The sequence below is a fragment of the Garra rufa genome, chromosome 17 (genome assembly GCF_049309525.1).
Source record: "Garra rufa chromosome 17, GarRuf1.0, whole genome shotgun sequence".
Lineage (NCBI taxonomy): Eukaryota > Metazoa > Chordata > Actinopteri > Cypriniformes > Cyprinidae > Garra > Garra rufa.
In genome coordinates, this window is record NC_133377.1 from 32951427 (window position 1) to 32965060 (window position 13634).

Sequence of the window (13634 nt, forward strand, 5' to 3'; positions counted from 1 at the left end):
TATACTGATATAGTCAACAGTTATTTTAAATTGTAATACTATTTGTGACCCTGGACCACAAAACCAGTCATAAGGTTAAATTTTACAAAACTGAGATATATACATCCTATGAAAGCTCAATAAATAAGCTTTCTATTGATGTATAGTTTGTTAGGATAGGACAATATTTGGGTGCAAAAAAATCAAAATACTGAGAAAATCACCTTTATAGTTGTCCAAATTAAGTTCTTAACAATGCACATTACTAATCAAAAATTACATTTTGATAGGTTTACAGTAGGAATTTTACAAAAAATCTTAATGTAACATGATCTTTACTTAATTTCCTAATGATTTTTGACATAAAAGAAAAATCAATAATTTTGACCCATACAATGTATTTTTGGCTGTTGCTACAAATATACCCCAGCGACTTAAGACTGGTTTTGTGGTCCAGGGTCACATTTTACAATATTATAGATTCACTGTGGGATTAATCTAATTTTTGCAGCCTTGGTAAGCATAAGAGTTTTCTTTCAAAATATTAAAAAATATCATATATAGACTGCCATTAAAAATCATTTGGGATCATTTGGAAAATGTCAAGGCTGCATTTATTTGATTAAAAATACAGAAAAACTGTAATATTGTAACAAATTATTGCAGTTTAAAACAGTTTTTTTTTCTATTTTAATATGCTTTCAAATATAATTTATTTCTGTGATGCAAAACTGAGTTTTTATCAGCCATTACTCCAATCTTAAGTGTCACCTGAACCTTCAGAAATCATTCTAATATGCTGATTTATTATTAACTATGAAAACAGTTGTACTGCTTACTATTTTTCGGATCCTGTGATACCATTTTCAGGACTCTTTGATGAATAAAAAGTAAAAAAGAACGGCATTTATTCGAGGCATTTAATCTATTTAACACATCCTTGCTGAATAAAAGTATTCATTTCTTTCAAAGAAATAAACAAATACTGACCCAAAACTTTGAGAAGTAGTGCATATTGTTACAAAAGATTTCTATTTGCTGTTTTTACTCTCACTTTTTAACATTTTATTCATCAAAGAATCCTGATTTTTTTTTTTTTTTACACAGGTTCTAGCAGCACATCTGTTTCCAACACTGATAATAAATCATATTGAAATGATTTCTGAGGGATCATGTGACACTGAAGACTGGAGTAATGATGCTGAAAATTCAGCTTTGCATCACAGAAGTAAATACTATTCTAAGTATATTAAAATAGAAAACCACTATTTCAAATCGCAATAATATGTTGCAATATTACAGTTTTCCCTCCCTGTATGAGCAGAAAAGACTTCTTTAAAAAACATTAAAAATCTTACTGATCCCAACAATTTGAATGGCAGTGTATATGTATCTGCTACTTTACCTACTAACAGGTTTTTCCAATTGTGGATGTCCTTGCATGCCCTCAAAATAAGCCTTTGTCCAATTTAGCACACGTATGGGGATAATTTTGGACCGAAAGCATAGCTAAGTAAACCTACCCAAACACACACTCAGACTCAGAGTGCAGATCTCTTCTCACTGGGTGGTGGCAGGGGACCAGGGTTTAAGCATGTAAGCTATTTAAGCATCTGGATTTAATGCACCATTAAGGTCAACGGCTGACCAGTCTGCACCTGTAGCAAACCCAGCAGCCCCTCCTCTCATTCAGCTGCCAGTGGACACTATTTCTCCACTTTCTCTCTATCATTTGAACACTAAAGCATCCACATTCTGAACACAATGTTCCCACTTAAAACAAAAAAGCATTTACATGCAGCCTGATGACACTGCAGAATGTTTTTAAGAGTTGTGGCCCTGTCCCAAAACTGACCTTCATCTTCTCATCTCATTCTTTATGTTCTCTGTGTTGTTCTCCTCACACCCTCCATCACCCCCTCTGTCTCAGTGCAGCCTGTTCTGTTGTGTCTGCCAACTGCTCTCTGCTGGATCACAGGTTTCCTGAGCTGGAGAGACGGGGACTGGCAGTCTCAAACACTGTGAACGGCCAACTTGCTTTTTTCCCACTGCGTTTCGTGTACGTTCTGTTCACTGAACACGTACTCCTACGCAAACGCCCAAGCAGAAAAGAATCACAGATTACGAGAAGAATCACAGTCAATTTACTGTCCCAATTGATAGAATGATAGAATGATGAACAGATATAGATGGAATGATAGACAAATCGATAAAATGATGATATAGATAGATAGATAGATAGATAGATAGATAGATAGATAGAAAGAACTATAGATATAATGATAGAAAGAACAATGAAGTAACGAAGTAACAAAGTAATTTACGAAGTAAATGTTTTTCTCTAGTGCCCCTAGAAATTTGACTAAGTAAAATAAATAAAATAGAAAAAGTAAAATAGAAAGTGGCTGTAAGGCCGTGTTCACACTTGGAGTCTTTTTTTTTAAACTGCCAGCGTCTGTTTTACATTCTAATCCTGTGGAGTAAACCGTCTTTTCAAAAAAGTCCTGAGCGCTTTTTTAAACGCCACCGCCGGCGTCTTTTTCTGCAGCTCAGAGCGTCTTTTCAAGTTGAAAAAAGTTTAACTTTTCTGAAGAAAACGCCCTACGTCAAGCGCTTTTTTGAGATCTGACCAATGACAAGCGAGCAGCTAGACCTGTCGTTTCTATAACAACAAGAAAAATAGGAAAGTTGCTGTTATATAGACTTTTAATTTATTGTTGTGAACCGGATTCGCCTCCCCGTTAACTTCAAAAACCGACGTGCCGCATTGCTAGCTTCTTGAGCCGCACATCGACATGTACAGTAGAGCCGTTGAGCTTCAGGCGTCCCTTTTTCGAGTCCCGGCTCTCAGACCTTTCCCGATCCCGTCCCCCCTCTTTCTCTCCCACTTTTCTTCCTGTCTAAATACTGTCCTATCAAATTAAAGTCAAAAATGTCAAAAAAGAAAAGAGGCAGCTTCCTTTTTTATCGACATTTCTGCTCCACACATAGGCTACTGTTGCTGCTGTTGTTATAGCAACAAAAGATGCCCTCTGCTGCAAAACGCGTCCAGATTTTTTTGTAACTAAAAAAGCGCACCTGTCAACTTTTTCTTGTCAAAAAAGACGCCAAGTGTGAACACAGCCTAAGAAAAGAGCTAAAGCATTGAAAATCCCCATTCCCACCATCAGGGCAAAAGAGGACGTATATCGCTCTATCATTCTATGTATTGCTCTATCTATCGTTCAATTGTTCTGTTTCGTTCTATCGTTCTACCATGCTATCTATATCGCTCTATCGTTCTATCATTCTATCTATAGTTCTTTTTATTATTATATCTATCTATCTATCTATCTATCTATCTATCTATCTATCTATCTATCTATCTATCATCTATCTATCTATCTATCTATCTATCGTTCTCTCAATCATTCTCTTTCATTCTATCGTTCTGTCTATCATGCTATCTACAGTGCCCTCCACTAAAATTGGCACCCTTGGTAAATATGAGCAAAGGTGGATTATTGGCACCCAATTATTGCTTTTCCCAAGATAACAGCTCTAAGTTTTCTCCAACAATGTCTAATGACAAGAGATCAGAGACCATTCCTTCATACAGAATCTCTCCCTTCCCAGCTTTATGTTTGTGCTTCTTCTCTTTAGTTTCTATACAGGGTTCAGGTCAGGAAACTGGGACAGCCATGGTAGAAGCTTCATTCTGTGCTCAGTGACACAATTTTGTGTTGATTTTGATGTTTGATTTGGATCATCGTCCCTGCTGGAGGATGCAATCATGGCCCATTATAAGATTCCCAACAGAGGTGGTCAGGTTTAGATTTTTTATCTGCTGGTATTTGATAGAATCCATGAAGCCATGTGTCTAAACAAGATGTCCAGGAACTCCAGCAGAAAAATAGGTCCACAACATTAAAGACCCAGCAGTATTTTTAACCGTGGGCATGGGGTACTTTTTTTTTTTTTTATCCCTGTCTGTACCAAAATCATATGGAGGGTTAGCTTTTTAGTTTCATCTGACCATAGAAGTCAGTCCTGAAGTTCAAATCATGTCTGACATGTGAATATGCTGGTGTTTGTTTTTGGATGAGCCAGGAAGATTTTTCTTGAAACCCTCTGGAACAACATGTGGTGATGTAGGGGCTGTTTGATCATTTTATTTTAGGCTTTCTGACCCCAAGACTCAACAATTCTCTGCAATTCTCCAACTGTGATCCTTGGAGAGTCTTTGGCCACTCAAACTCTCCTCCTTGTCGTGCATGCGGATGATATAGATGTTATCAGAACGATAGAATGATAGAGCGATATAGATAGCATGACAGACAGATCAATACGAAACAACAGATCAATACGAAACAGAACGAAAGAGAATGGTAGATAGATAGAATAACAGAAAGAACTATAGATAGAATGATAGAACAATAGCTTGACAGAACGATAGAACGATAGAACGATAGAACGATAGATAGATAGATAGATAGATAGATAGATAGATAGATAGATAGATAGATAGATAGATAGATGGATATTAAATCTCTGGCCAGAACTACTAATAGACGTCTTTGATACAAATAGAGAGATGTCTTTTCTACGATTTTCTTCCACATTATTTCCATTTGTGTGGTTATTTATGCTCTTAAATATTTATTAACAATAGACTTACTGAAATGAATGTAGTGCTGCACATAACAGTTAACTGAAAGCTGCCAAACCCCCTCGCAAATGCTTGATTTTGCTTCTTTACAACCACTTGCAGTATTGAAAGAGACTCGCTGACAAGTGTAAACATCACTAAGAATAACCTCGCGTTTGCTGTGAGGGTGATGTTTTTCAGGAGCCTCAGTGCTGTCTGTGAGTGATGTTTATACCTTTTTGGCTGGTGAAGAGGTGTGAAGGGTCATGGACTCGCTTCTGCTCTGTGCGCTGAATGGGCGGATGTCACCCGCGGCATCCACAAGACACTGAACTGCGCCAAGCCGCCAACAGCAAGAGACACACGGAGACAAAAACAGCTTCAGTCTGATACCGCGCAGGCGTTTCATTTCCTGCCAGCAGCACAGATAAACTAATTCCACTTCAGGAAAACGGACTTTAATAGACGTGAAACTATGTGTTAATTGATTGATGGGCTATATTTAAAGATATTTTAAAGGAAAAAGCTTGAATAAATGAATAAACAAACAAATATTAAATTATTTAGAAAAGTTATTTTAACAGTTAAAATCGTGTTTACTTTCTTTTTTCTTTTCTTTTAGAATTTAAGAGACAAACAGACCGTTTTAAAAATACTGAAACAGGTTTACTTTTTGATTAGTCGAATTTATTTTTGTAGTATTTGTAGTTCAGCACTCTGAAGTACACTGCATGTTCCATAATGCTGTTCGGCATCCACGTCATCAAACTGCGTTATTATTCTCATAGTGGTGAGCTTGCTTTGAACAGCGGGTAAGAAGAGTTTATTTTTATATTATCAGTGCTTTTTCCACTGTGCGTATTTCATGTTTAGGAGCTGTTCATTGTTATTAAGGTAAAATATTGCCTCCGTGTAGCGCTGGTTGTCCGTTTTCATTGTAAACACCCTGTAATCGTTAGCATTCGAGATTAGCTGTTTAATACGAGTGAGGATCAATGCGAATTTTAAACAACTGTGGTGTATTTACGATTATTTTATTGTAATATTTATAATTTCTTTATCATCCGATTTCTAGCTGTGTAAATTGTGATTGTCAATTTTAATCGAATGCATTTCATAAAATGGTTTCTTTATAGGTAGTATAAATATATTAATATTTACGTTTTTATTTCATACAGTGTTTTGTGCATGGCCAAACTTAAATGGCCACTTTATTAATTACAATAATTAAGGTTTACAGCGTGTGTCATCTACAATAAAGTATAATATGTTAAACAGAACTGTCTAACCTCATAGAATCATATTTATCCTCACAGGTGGATTCTTCTTTATAATTTTGCCTTCCACCATCCCACAATCTTCATCAAAATGACCAAGCTCCTGGAATGGCTTCTTGGTGTGTCGCTGATTGGCGTGGCATGGGGACTTGTTACCTTTGACCTCCTTGATTTGCAGTTGCCTCCCCAGTATAGAGAGCTGGCATGGCCAATGCCTGTATATCTGCTGGTGGCGTTTGGGTGTTATTCGCTGGCAACTGTCGGCTACCGTGTGGCTACATTTAATGACTGCGAGGATGCAGCCAAAGAGTTGCAAGCACAAATAAAAGAAGCCAAAGAGGATTTAAAGAAGAAGGGACTGAAGATGTGAAAATGACTTCTTAGTGTTTTCTACATGCAGCTACTATTTTTATATTCATAGAACATAGTCTCATTGTTTCTCTTTACTTTGTCCAATATTTTCCTCTACACTGATGTGTGTACTACAATATGCACTCAGAATTGCAACTCAGAGCTGTCTAACTTTGCTCAAGTCATGATGTAAATAATAGTTTGAAATGTGCACACCTGTGAATGATCTATTTTCAGCGTTGTGACAGTCTTATTTTAAACATTTCAGGCACATGGACGTATTGTCAATGGAGAGTGGTGCTATTTCTGTACAACCTCCAGAGTGTGTGTATTTGCATTGGCCAGGGAATGAATACATCTTTTTCTGAACCAGTTGTTTTTAGCATAGTCAGAATTCTGAGTCAGACTTAGAAACAAACCCACTGTGTAGATTTGGTCTTGCACAAGGCCAGCGTTTCAGTAAATCAAACTGTGGAATGGAATTTTGATTTAAAATATAAAATATTGAGACTGTGTTAAGGCTTACAAACTGTTGTCCTCCTTACCTTAAATTAAGGTTCTGAGCAATTTTTTTTTAATTTTTTTTGTAATTGGAATACAAGTACTTTAAAACACTGTATTTGTTAAACTATTTAATTTGAACAGGTCTGTATTAAAAGAAATGGTCTACATATGGCTTTACATACTTGAAATAGGCCTATTTAACCCTGGGTAATTTTAAACTTTAGCAACTTTTAATGTGGGGGTAACACAGCAAAAGAGCTGCTTTCATAACCCTGAGCTTCTAAATTACAAATGTTGAAATTTGCGAGTTTATATCTCGCAATTCTTACTTTTTTTCTCTCAGTAAAACTTCCAATTGCAATTCATAAAATCCTGCACTCGCAATTCTGAGAAATTAAGTCAGAACTGCATGATATAAACTCGCAATTGTGAGTTATAAAGTCAGAATTGTGAGATATAAACTAAAAATTCTGAGAATATTGTACACTCGCACTGCAAGTTTATATTCAGAATTTTGACTATATTTTGCCATTCTGACTTTTTTCTCAAAATTGCGTGATACAAACTGGCAATTCTGACTTTTTTACCTCAGAATTGTGAGATATAAACTCGCAATTGTAAGTTATAATCTCAGAATTGTGAGATATACTCGCAATTCTGAGAACATATTCTTTTTCCCCTTCAAAATTGGACATATATAACCTGCAATTGTAAGAAAAAAAGTCAGAATTGTGAGATCACACAATTCTGACTGCATTTCTCAGAATTGCAAGCTTATATCTCAATTCTGACTTTTTTCCTCAGAATTTCTCAGAATATAAACTCGCAATTGCAAAGTTACAAACTCAGAATTGTGAGATATAAGCTTGCAATTCTGAGAAATGCAGTCAGAATTGTGTGATATAAAATCGCAATTGCGAGTTATAAAGTCAGAATTGTGAGATAACATCAAAATTAGACCGAGTATATCTCACAAAAGACTTATTTTTTCAGAATATTGTGATAAATTCAGAATTGCGAGAATATTGTACACTCGCAACTGCGAGTTTATATTTCATAATTCTGACTTTTTTTACTCAGAATTGTGAGATATAAACTCAGAAATGCAAGAAAAAAATTTAGAACTTTGAGTATATACGCAATTCTGACGTTTTTCCCTCAGAGTTGTGAGATATATACTCGCAATTGCAAGTTATAAGCTCAGAATTGTGAAATATACTCGCAATTCCGAGAAATTAAGTCAACTCACAATTATAAAAAACAGTCTTTTTCACCTCCTCAAAATTGGACTATATAATTTGCAATTGCGAGGTTATATTTCACAATTCTGACTTTTTTCTTAGAAATTGTGCACAGAAATAACTGCAAAAAAATCTGAATTCTGATTATATTTTGCAATTCTGACTTTTTTCTCAGAATTGCGTGATACAAACTTGCAATTCTGACTTTAACTCAGAATTGTGAGATATACTCGCAATTATTAGAAATTAAGTCAAAATTGCATTACATAAACTCACAACTGGGTGAAAAAAATCTGAATTTTGACTATATTTTACAATTCTGACTTTTTTTTCTCCAAATTGCGTGATATAAACTGGCAATTCTGACTTTTTCCTCTGAATTGTGAGATATAAACTCACAATTGCAAGTTATGAAGTCAGATGTGATATATAAACTCAGTTTACATAGTCTTTTTTCCCCTCAAAATTGGACTTTATAACTTGAATTGTGATATAAACTCGCAAATGCGAGTTATAAAGTCAGAATTGGGAGATACCATCAAAATCGGACGTTATAACTTGTAATTGCGAGTTTATATCTCAAAAAAGACTTATTTTTTCAGAATTATGTGATATAAACTCACAATTGCGAGTTATAAAGTCAGAATTGTAAGAGATAAAATTGCAATTCTAAAAACCTAAAAATATTTTATAACTCGCAATTGCAAGTTTATATCTCACAATTCAGACTTTTATCTCAGAATTGTGAGATGCAAACTCAGTTGCAAAAAAAGGTCTCACGATTACTTTTTATTTTTTATTTAGTGGCAGAAACAGGCTTCCATAGTAAAAAGCCATTGTCTGTTGAAAAACAACACTATTTAATGTTTACCATTTCTTTGTTTCCTCAGACATTCCACATGATGAAAATGAATGTTTAATTCAAAATACAGAGTGATTCATTCTCAATTGTGTTTAATTTTTGCTCTCCTGTACTCTGCCTTAAATTCTGATCTCAAAAAATGAACTTCTGTGCACATAAATTCTGAAATGTGATCCACGTCCATGTGTTGGCTCTTGAAACACTAATCCCAAAGCCACTAAGTGCACACGGGCGCTGTATATAGTGCTGAATTAATCTGGTGTTTTTGGAAAGCAAAGCTCATTCGTTCTCTTCAGCCTTAACGTAGGCTCTTGTAACCGTCATTTTTTAAGCCCTATAGCCTCTGTGAACAGGCCTATACCTGTTTGCAGAACAAGAAAAAAAGAGATTTTTCATAAGTTTGCAGTTTTCTTGTAGGACGAGGCTCCGCCTGACTGCTGATTGGCTCCTGTTCAAATCTCTGATGTCACCCCCTGCAGCCTCCTACAAGCTGTTGTTAGTTAAGGCCTGTTTTTCACAAACCCATAGTAGCATATGAGAGAACAGCATCAGCATTTTCTACTGAAACCACAGAATGATTAACACCACCTTTATGCTTTGAGATGCAGTTTAAACAGCTGAGAAACTAAGCAAATGATTTCTGTCGCAGAGGAATTTCTGTGCTTGAATTAAGAAAAATTCAATGATCTGATTCAATGACCCATTATTGAGAAGAAAATTGCAGGCTTTGCTTTCTGCACCTAGGTAATTTTCTGGTCCTGATCAATAAATCTCTCTGAAATGCAGGCATTGTCAGCCTGGGTATGCTTAAAGCAAACAAGTGAAAAACAAACATGCATTAAACATCCCCTTTTTGTTCCATTGAGGAGTAAAAATACGGATTTAGAACAACATAAGGGTGAGTAAATCTTCATTTATTAGTGAACTTTGCTTTAAATTAAGAAAATGTATAAAGTTGAACAGTTATTAGATGCTAGTAAACAGAATCAATGGTAGTTATTTTCCCTGTTGGTTTTCAAAGACTGATTATCTCTGAAAGCAACATTTTGTACAACTTGGCTTAAAAACAAGCACATTTATCTCAGCTGACCTGTTTCAACTGCCTTTAGGGGTTAGAGACAGCACATTTTGCGAAATATAAGACAGGTCATGCTGCTGTTGTACGTCAAGAGACCTTTATGCCCCATACTTCACATTTGTCTGTTATGCAACGCGATACTTCTGGTCTGTTATTGTTGGGAGAATGAACTGTATGTGCCTCATTTAGATTAAATACGTGGTTCTAACTCAATCCAACAGTGACCCAAAAACAGATCTGGACACTAAAAAAGAGAAATGTATGTTAATGTATTTGATCATAAAATGGTGTTTAATTTACCAAAAGATAATAATTAAAGGAACCATATGTAAGAAATTTATGTCAGTTAATCATAAAATGGCCCTGAAATGTCACTAGACATTAAGAAATCATGTTCATTTCAAATACTTATATCACTGACAACAGTGGTCTGGCCAGGATATTGTCATTTAAAAGTGAGAGTTGCAGCCCACAACTGATGTTATTGTTGTCGTTTTGTGTTTTGGTCTGAGGCTCCACCCTCCAGCTATCCACCAATCACGAAGTCAGTAGAGTTTCGTGAGACGGGTTGCCAGCTCTGTTACAGCTGCGGCTATACTAACGTGTCGGATTAAACATGTATAACGTTACGAAACGAAAAAGACCTCGTTTTGAAACCGAAATACGTCGTGACAAAGTCCGAAATAAAACAAGGATTTGTATAGGATATGCCTTTGAAAGATGGAGACGGCTGAAAACGGAGAAGAATTTGAAGACAGATGCTTTCGTTGGTAATTTTTTCCTGAACAGGTAAGATTCATCTATGTTTGGCTAACTTTGCTTCAGTACTCAGTGGATTTTCCGCGGTCGGCCGAGCTAAATGCGTTCATAAAAAGCTTTATATCGCACCACTAGCAGGGTTGGAAAACAACCTATGTTCCGACTGAAATGTGGTATTACAGTACATCTTTGCGAAATATTTGGCTAATCGCCATCTGTAAATTTTTGCGATACATAATTACTTCGCAAAACATCTCTTGTGAAGCATAAACATAATTAACAGAAGAAAAACAAATTACTGTGTGTCACTTGCCGTTGGAAGCTCCTTATTGCAGCCTACTCCTGCAGCTTAGCTGGCAACCTCGAGTCAGGGGGGAGCGGGAGGGGAAACACCATTCTACAGTATTTTGAATGTGATTGCAGTACCAGTTTTGGCCACAATCCTACATACGGTTCCTTTAACAAATGTAAATTAATAAAAGTCTCCATGTCAAATTTCGAGGATGATGGCTGTGTAAAATAAAATATTAGCTAAATAGCTATTTGGCTATGAGTTAACATTTTCCGATAGCGCATACAGCCAAAGTTATGTCAGGCAAAAAGGAAATTTGTGAGTTATTACATTTTGATTACAAAGATTACAAAGACAAACATTATTTCTCCTTTGGAATAACATGCACTGATGAATCATACACAATAGGACCAGGAGTGTGTATCGATAATGTAAATAGCATCAATTTTGATTCCATGTCGACTTGAAATGACATTCAGTATAACTCCAAGCACACTAAATGTCTGAATGGCCTAAACTGTCTAAAAATTTCTGAGTACTGTGCTGCCAACATATGAACAAAGAGAAATCCTATCTGGAGTGCCAGCTGCCAAACTTTCTCTAGAGCCTTGTTAAAATAAATACGAATGTAAAAAAGACGGAAAATGAGTGGAAGTGTAGAGTAATGCCTGAAAACTTTACCTCCTCTGAAGGTATGTACGTCAGTGAATGTAAACCTTATTGTTTAAGCTAATTAGCTCACTGTTTCAGTAACATGTGCTAGCAAGGTGTGTTTGTCAAAGAATCTGAAACTGTGGAACAATTCCAGTTTTCTTTCTTCGTGACCCATACGTCAATATCCAAATATGCCTTTATTAGGATGTGAACCAGTAGAGACCATCTGAGAGTATGTAGATAATACGTCCTATAAAATTCAGTTTTTCTGAGACGGTGGAGTTTGTGTTACATGCTTGACTCAATAGCTTATTAAATCCTGGTAGTGTTTATGGTTTTGGCTCTGTAAGACTTATTTTCACCTTCAAATCAAAGTCTTTAATTTTTTTATTTCAAAATTGCTGAATAAACTGTCGAACAGATGTCTGAAATCGGCAGCTCTGTATGAAAATTGGCTGTTTCAAACTTAGCAGTTTGGCCTGTGCTTTCAAAAGTAGTACCGTGGTTGGTTTCTTCTGAAATTTATGGCAAGCATAGCTTGAAATTCAATCACGTTTTCATTGTCTGAACAAGAATTTATGTCCAATCCATCAAGCAGAGCTAAAATCTAGATGTGGCGGCCCAAGACCCCATCCTGAGAAGCTGCATAACAGTCTTTGTTGTTTAAATGGCTTGATAATAATTATGGGGTTTTTGTATTCAGATTTCTGATATTGTTGGACTGGTTATAGTATGTCTCTGGGTTTGGCTTTGTGTCTTTGAAATAGGATAACCTATTCAACAGTGAAAAAGAATGAAGTGTTTTTTTTTCTTTTAAATATGTCAATATATTTGCTTGCTCTTAATCCCCAATGAATTCAAACAAAACCCTAAGAAATACAGGTTTTACTTAGTGTTCACAAAGAAAGATTACTCATGAGGCCATCATAACTTTATTTTTTTTGTTTTGGAAATCATATCTTCTTGGAAGTGTACCATGTTTACTCAAGGTTCACAGAGCTGTCTGCTTTTAAGGCCAAATTTCTCCAGATATCTTAACTGCATCTAAAGATTGTGAAATCGAGGTCAGGTGACATTTAATTTGTAAGCCAGCACTTACCTTAGGTTTAACATTGAAAAATTAAGGCCCTGTTTTAAAATTAAAATGACCCTTGTCTACACTGACGTTTTCACTGCATTTCAGAAATGATCTCTGTCCACGCTACACAACCAAAAAAGTATGTCACATGACCATTCAAAATAAGCATGATGTTATTGTTTCCACGGTTGACAAGAATACACAGAGCAAATGTGTACAGCCACGCCATCGTTTTGGTCAGTTTACACCGAAACGCAACCCGGAATTTTAAAAAACTAAAATGGGTCTGCAGCATATTCAAAAGTCTCAGTTTTCAAGGGTTGAAAACGGTGCAGTAGTGTAAATGACAGGTGTAACCGTAGCAAAAGTTATGCATTTTAAAACAATACACTAGTGTAAATGTAGTCTAAAATAACATAATCCTTGCACAATTTATTGACAAAGTTTTAAGCTGATTTCAATTGATTATTAAACTGCCAATTCATTCAACAATTTTGGTACATAAAAGTTGAGCCAAAAAATTATATTAATAATAAACACACACACACACACACACACACACACACACACACATACATACATACATACATATATATATATATATATATTGTTTTCAAACAATTAGCTTAAAGATCCACTAAAGTGGCTTGAAACACGCTGCATTTTTCCATGTGTTGACGTAATTTAAACTGAAACAGGAAGTCAGGGCAGGACGTATTGAGCAGCCCTGCCTTTTTAAATGGCCAATCCACCTTTTTCTTTAACATGAAAGTAAGACAAAGGGGGAGACTTCCGGTTCATTAGCCGCTATAGGGAAATAACAAGAAGAATAACGTGCAGTAAACGGTAAAACTGTTTGCATTACAAACCGATGTGCTCATAATTAAGATAATACATTAAAGGGATAGTTCACCCAAAAATGAAAATTTGAT

The 13634-nt window shown here is 35.7% G+C and overlaps 1 protein-coding gene across 1 annotated transcript; it reads left to right on the forward strand.

The window, feature by feature from the left end:
* The first annotated feature begins 5334 nt into the window (after positions 1-5334).
* On the forward strand, positions 5335-6749 carry dpm3 (dolichyl-phosphate mannosyltransferase subunit 3, regulatory). Its single transcript, XM_073822302.1, has 2 exons — positions 5335-5418; positions 5923-6749. Exons 1-2 carry the CDS (start codon positions 5348-5350, stop codon positions 6251-6253), a joined length of 402 nt encoding a protein of 133 aa, XP_073678403.1. The 5' UTR covers positions 5335-5347; the 3' UTR covers positions 6254-6749.
* The last annotated feature ends 6885 nt before the right edge of the window (positions 6750-13634 follow it).

Bases quoted from the DNA above. Each gene is read 5' to 3' on its own strand.
- dpm3 (XM_073822302.1), top strand. From the start codon at position 5,348: ATGCTGTTCGGCATCCACGTCATCAAACTGCGTTATTATTCTCATAGT. The intron at 5,419-5,922 runs GTAAGAAGAGTT...TTATCCTCACAG, and splicing joins GAGCTTGCTTTGAACAGCGG to GTGGATTCTTCTTTATAATT.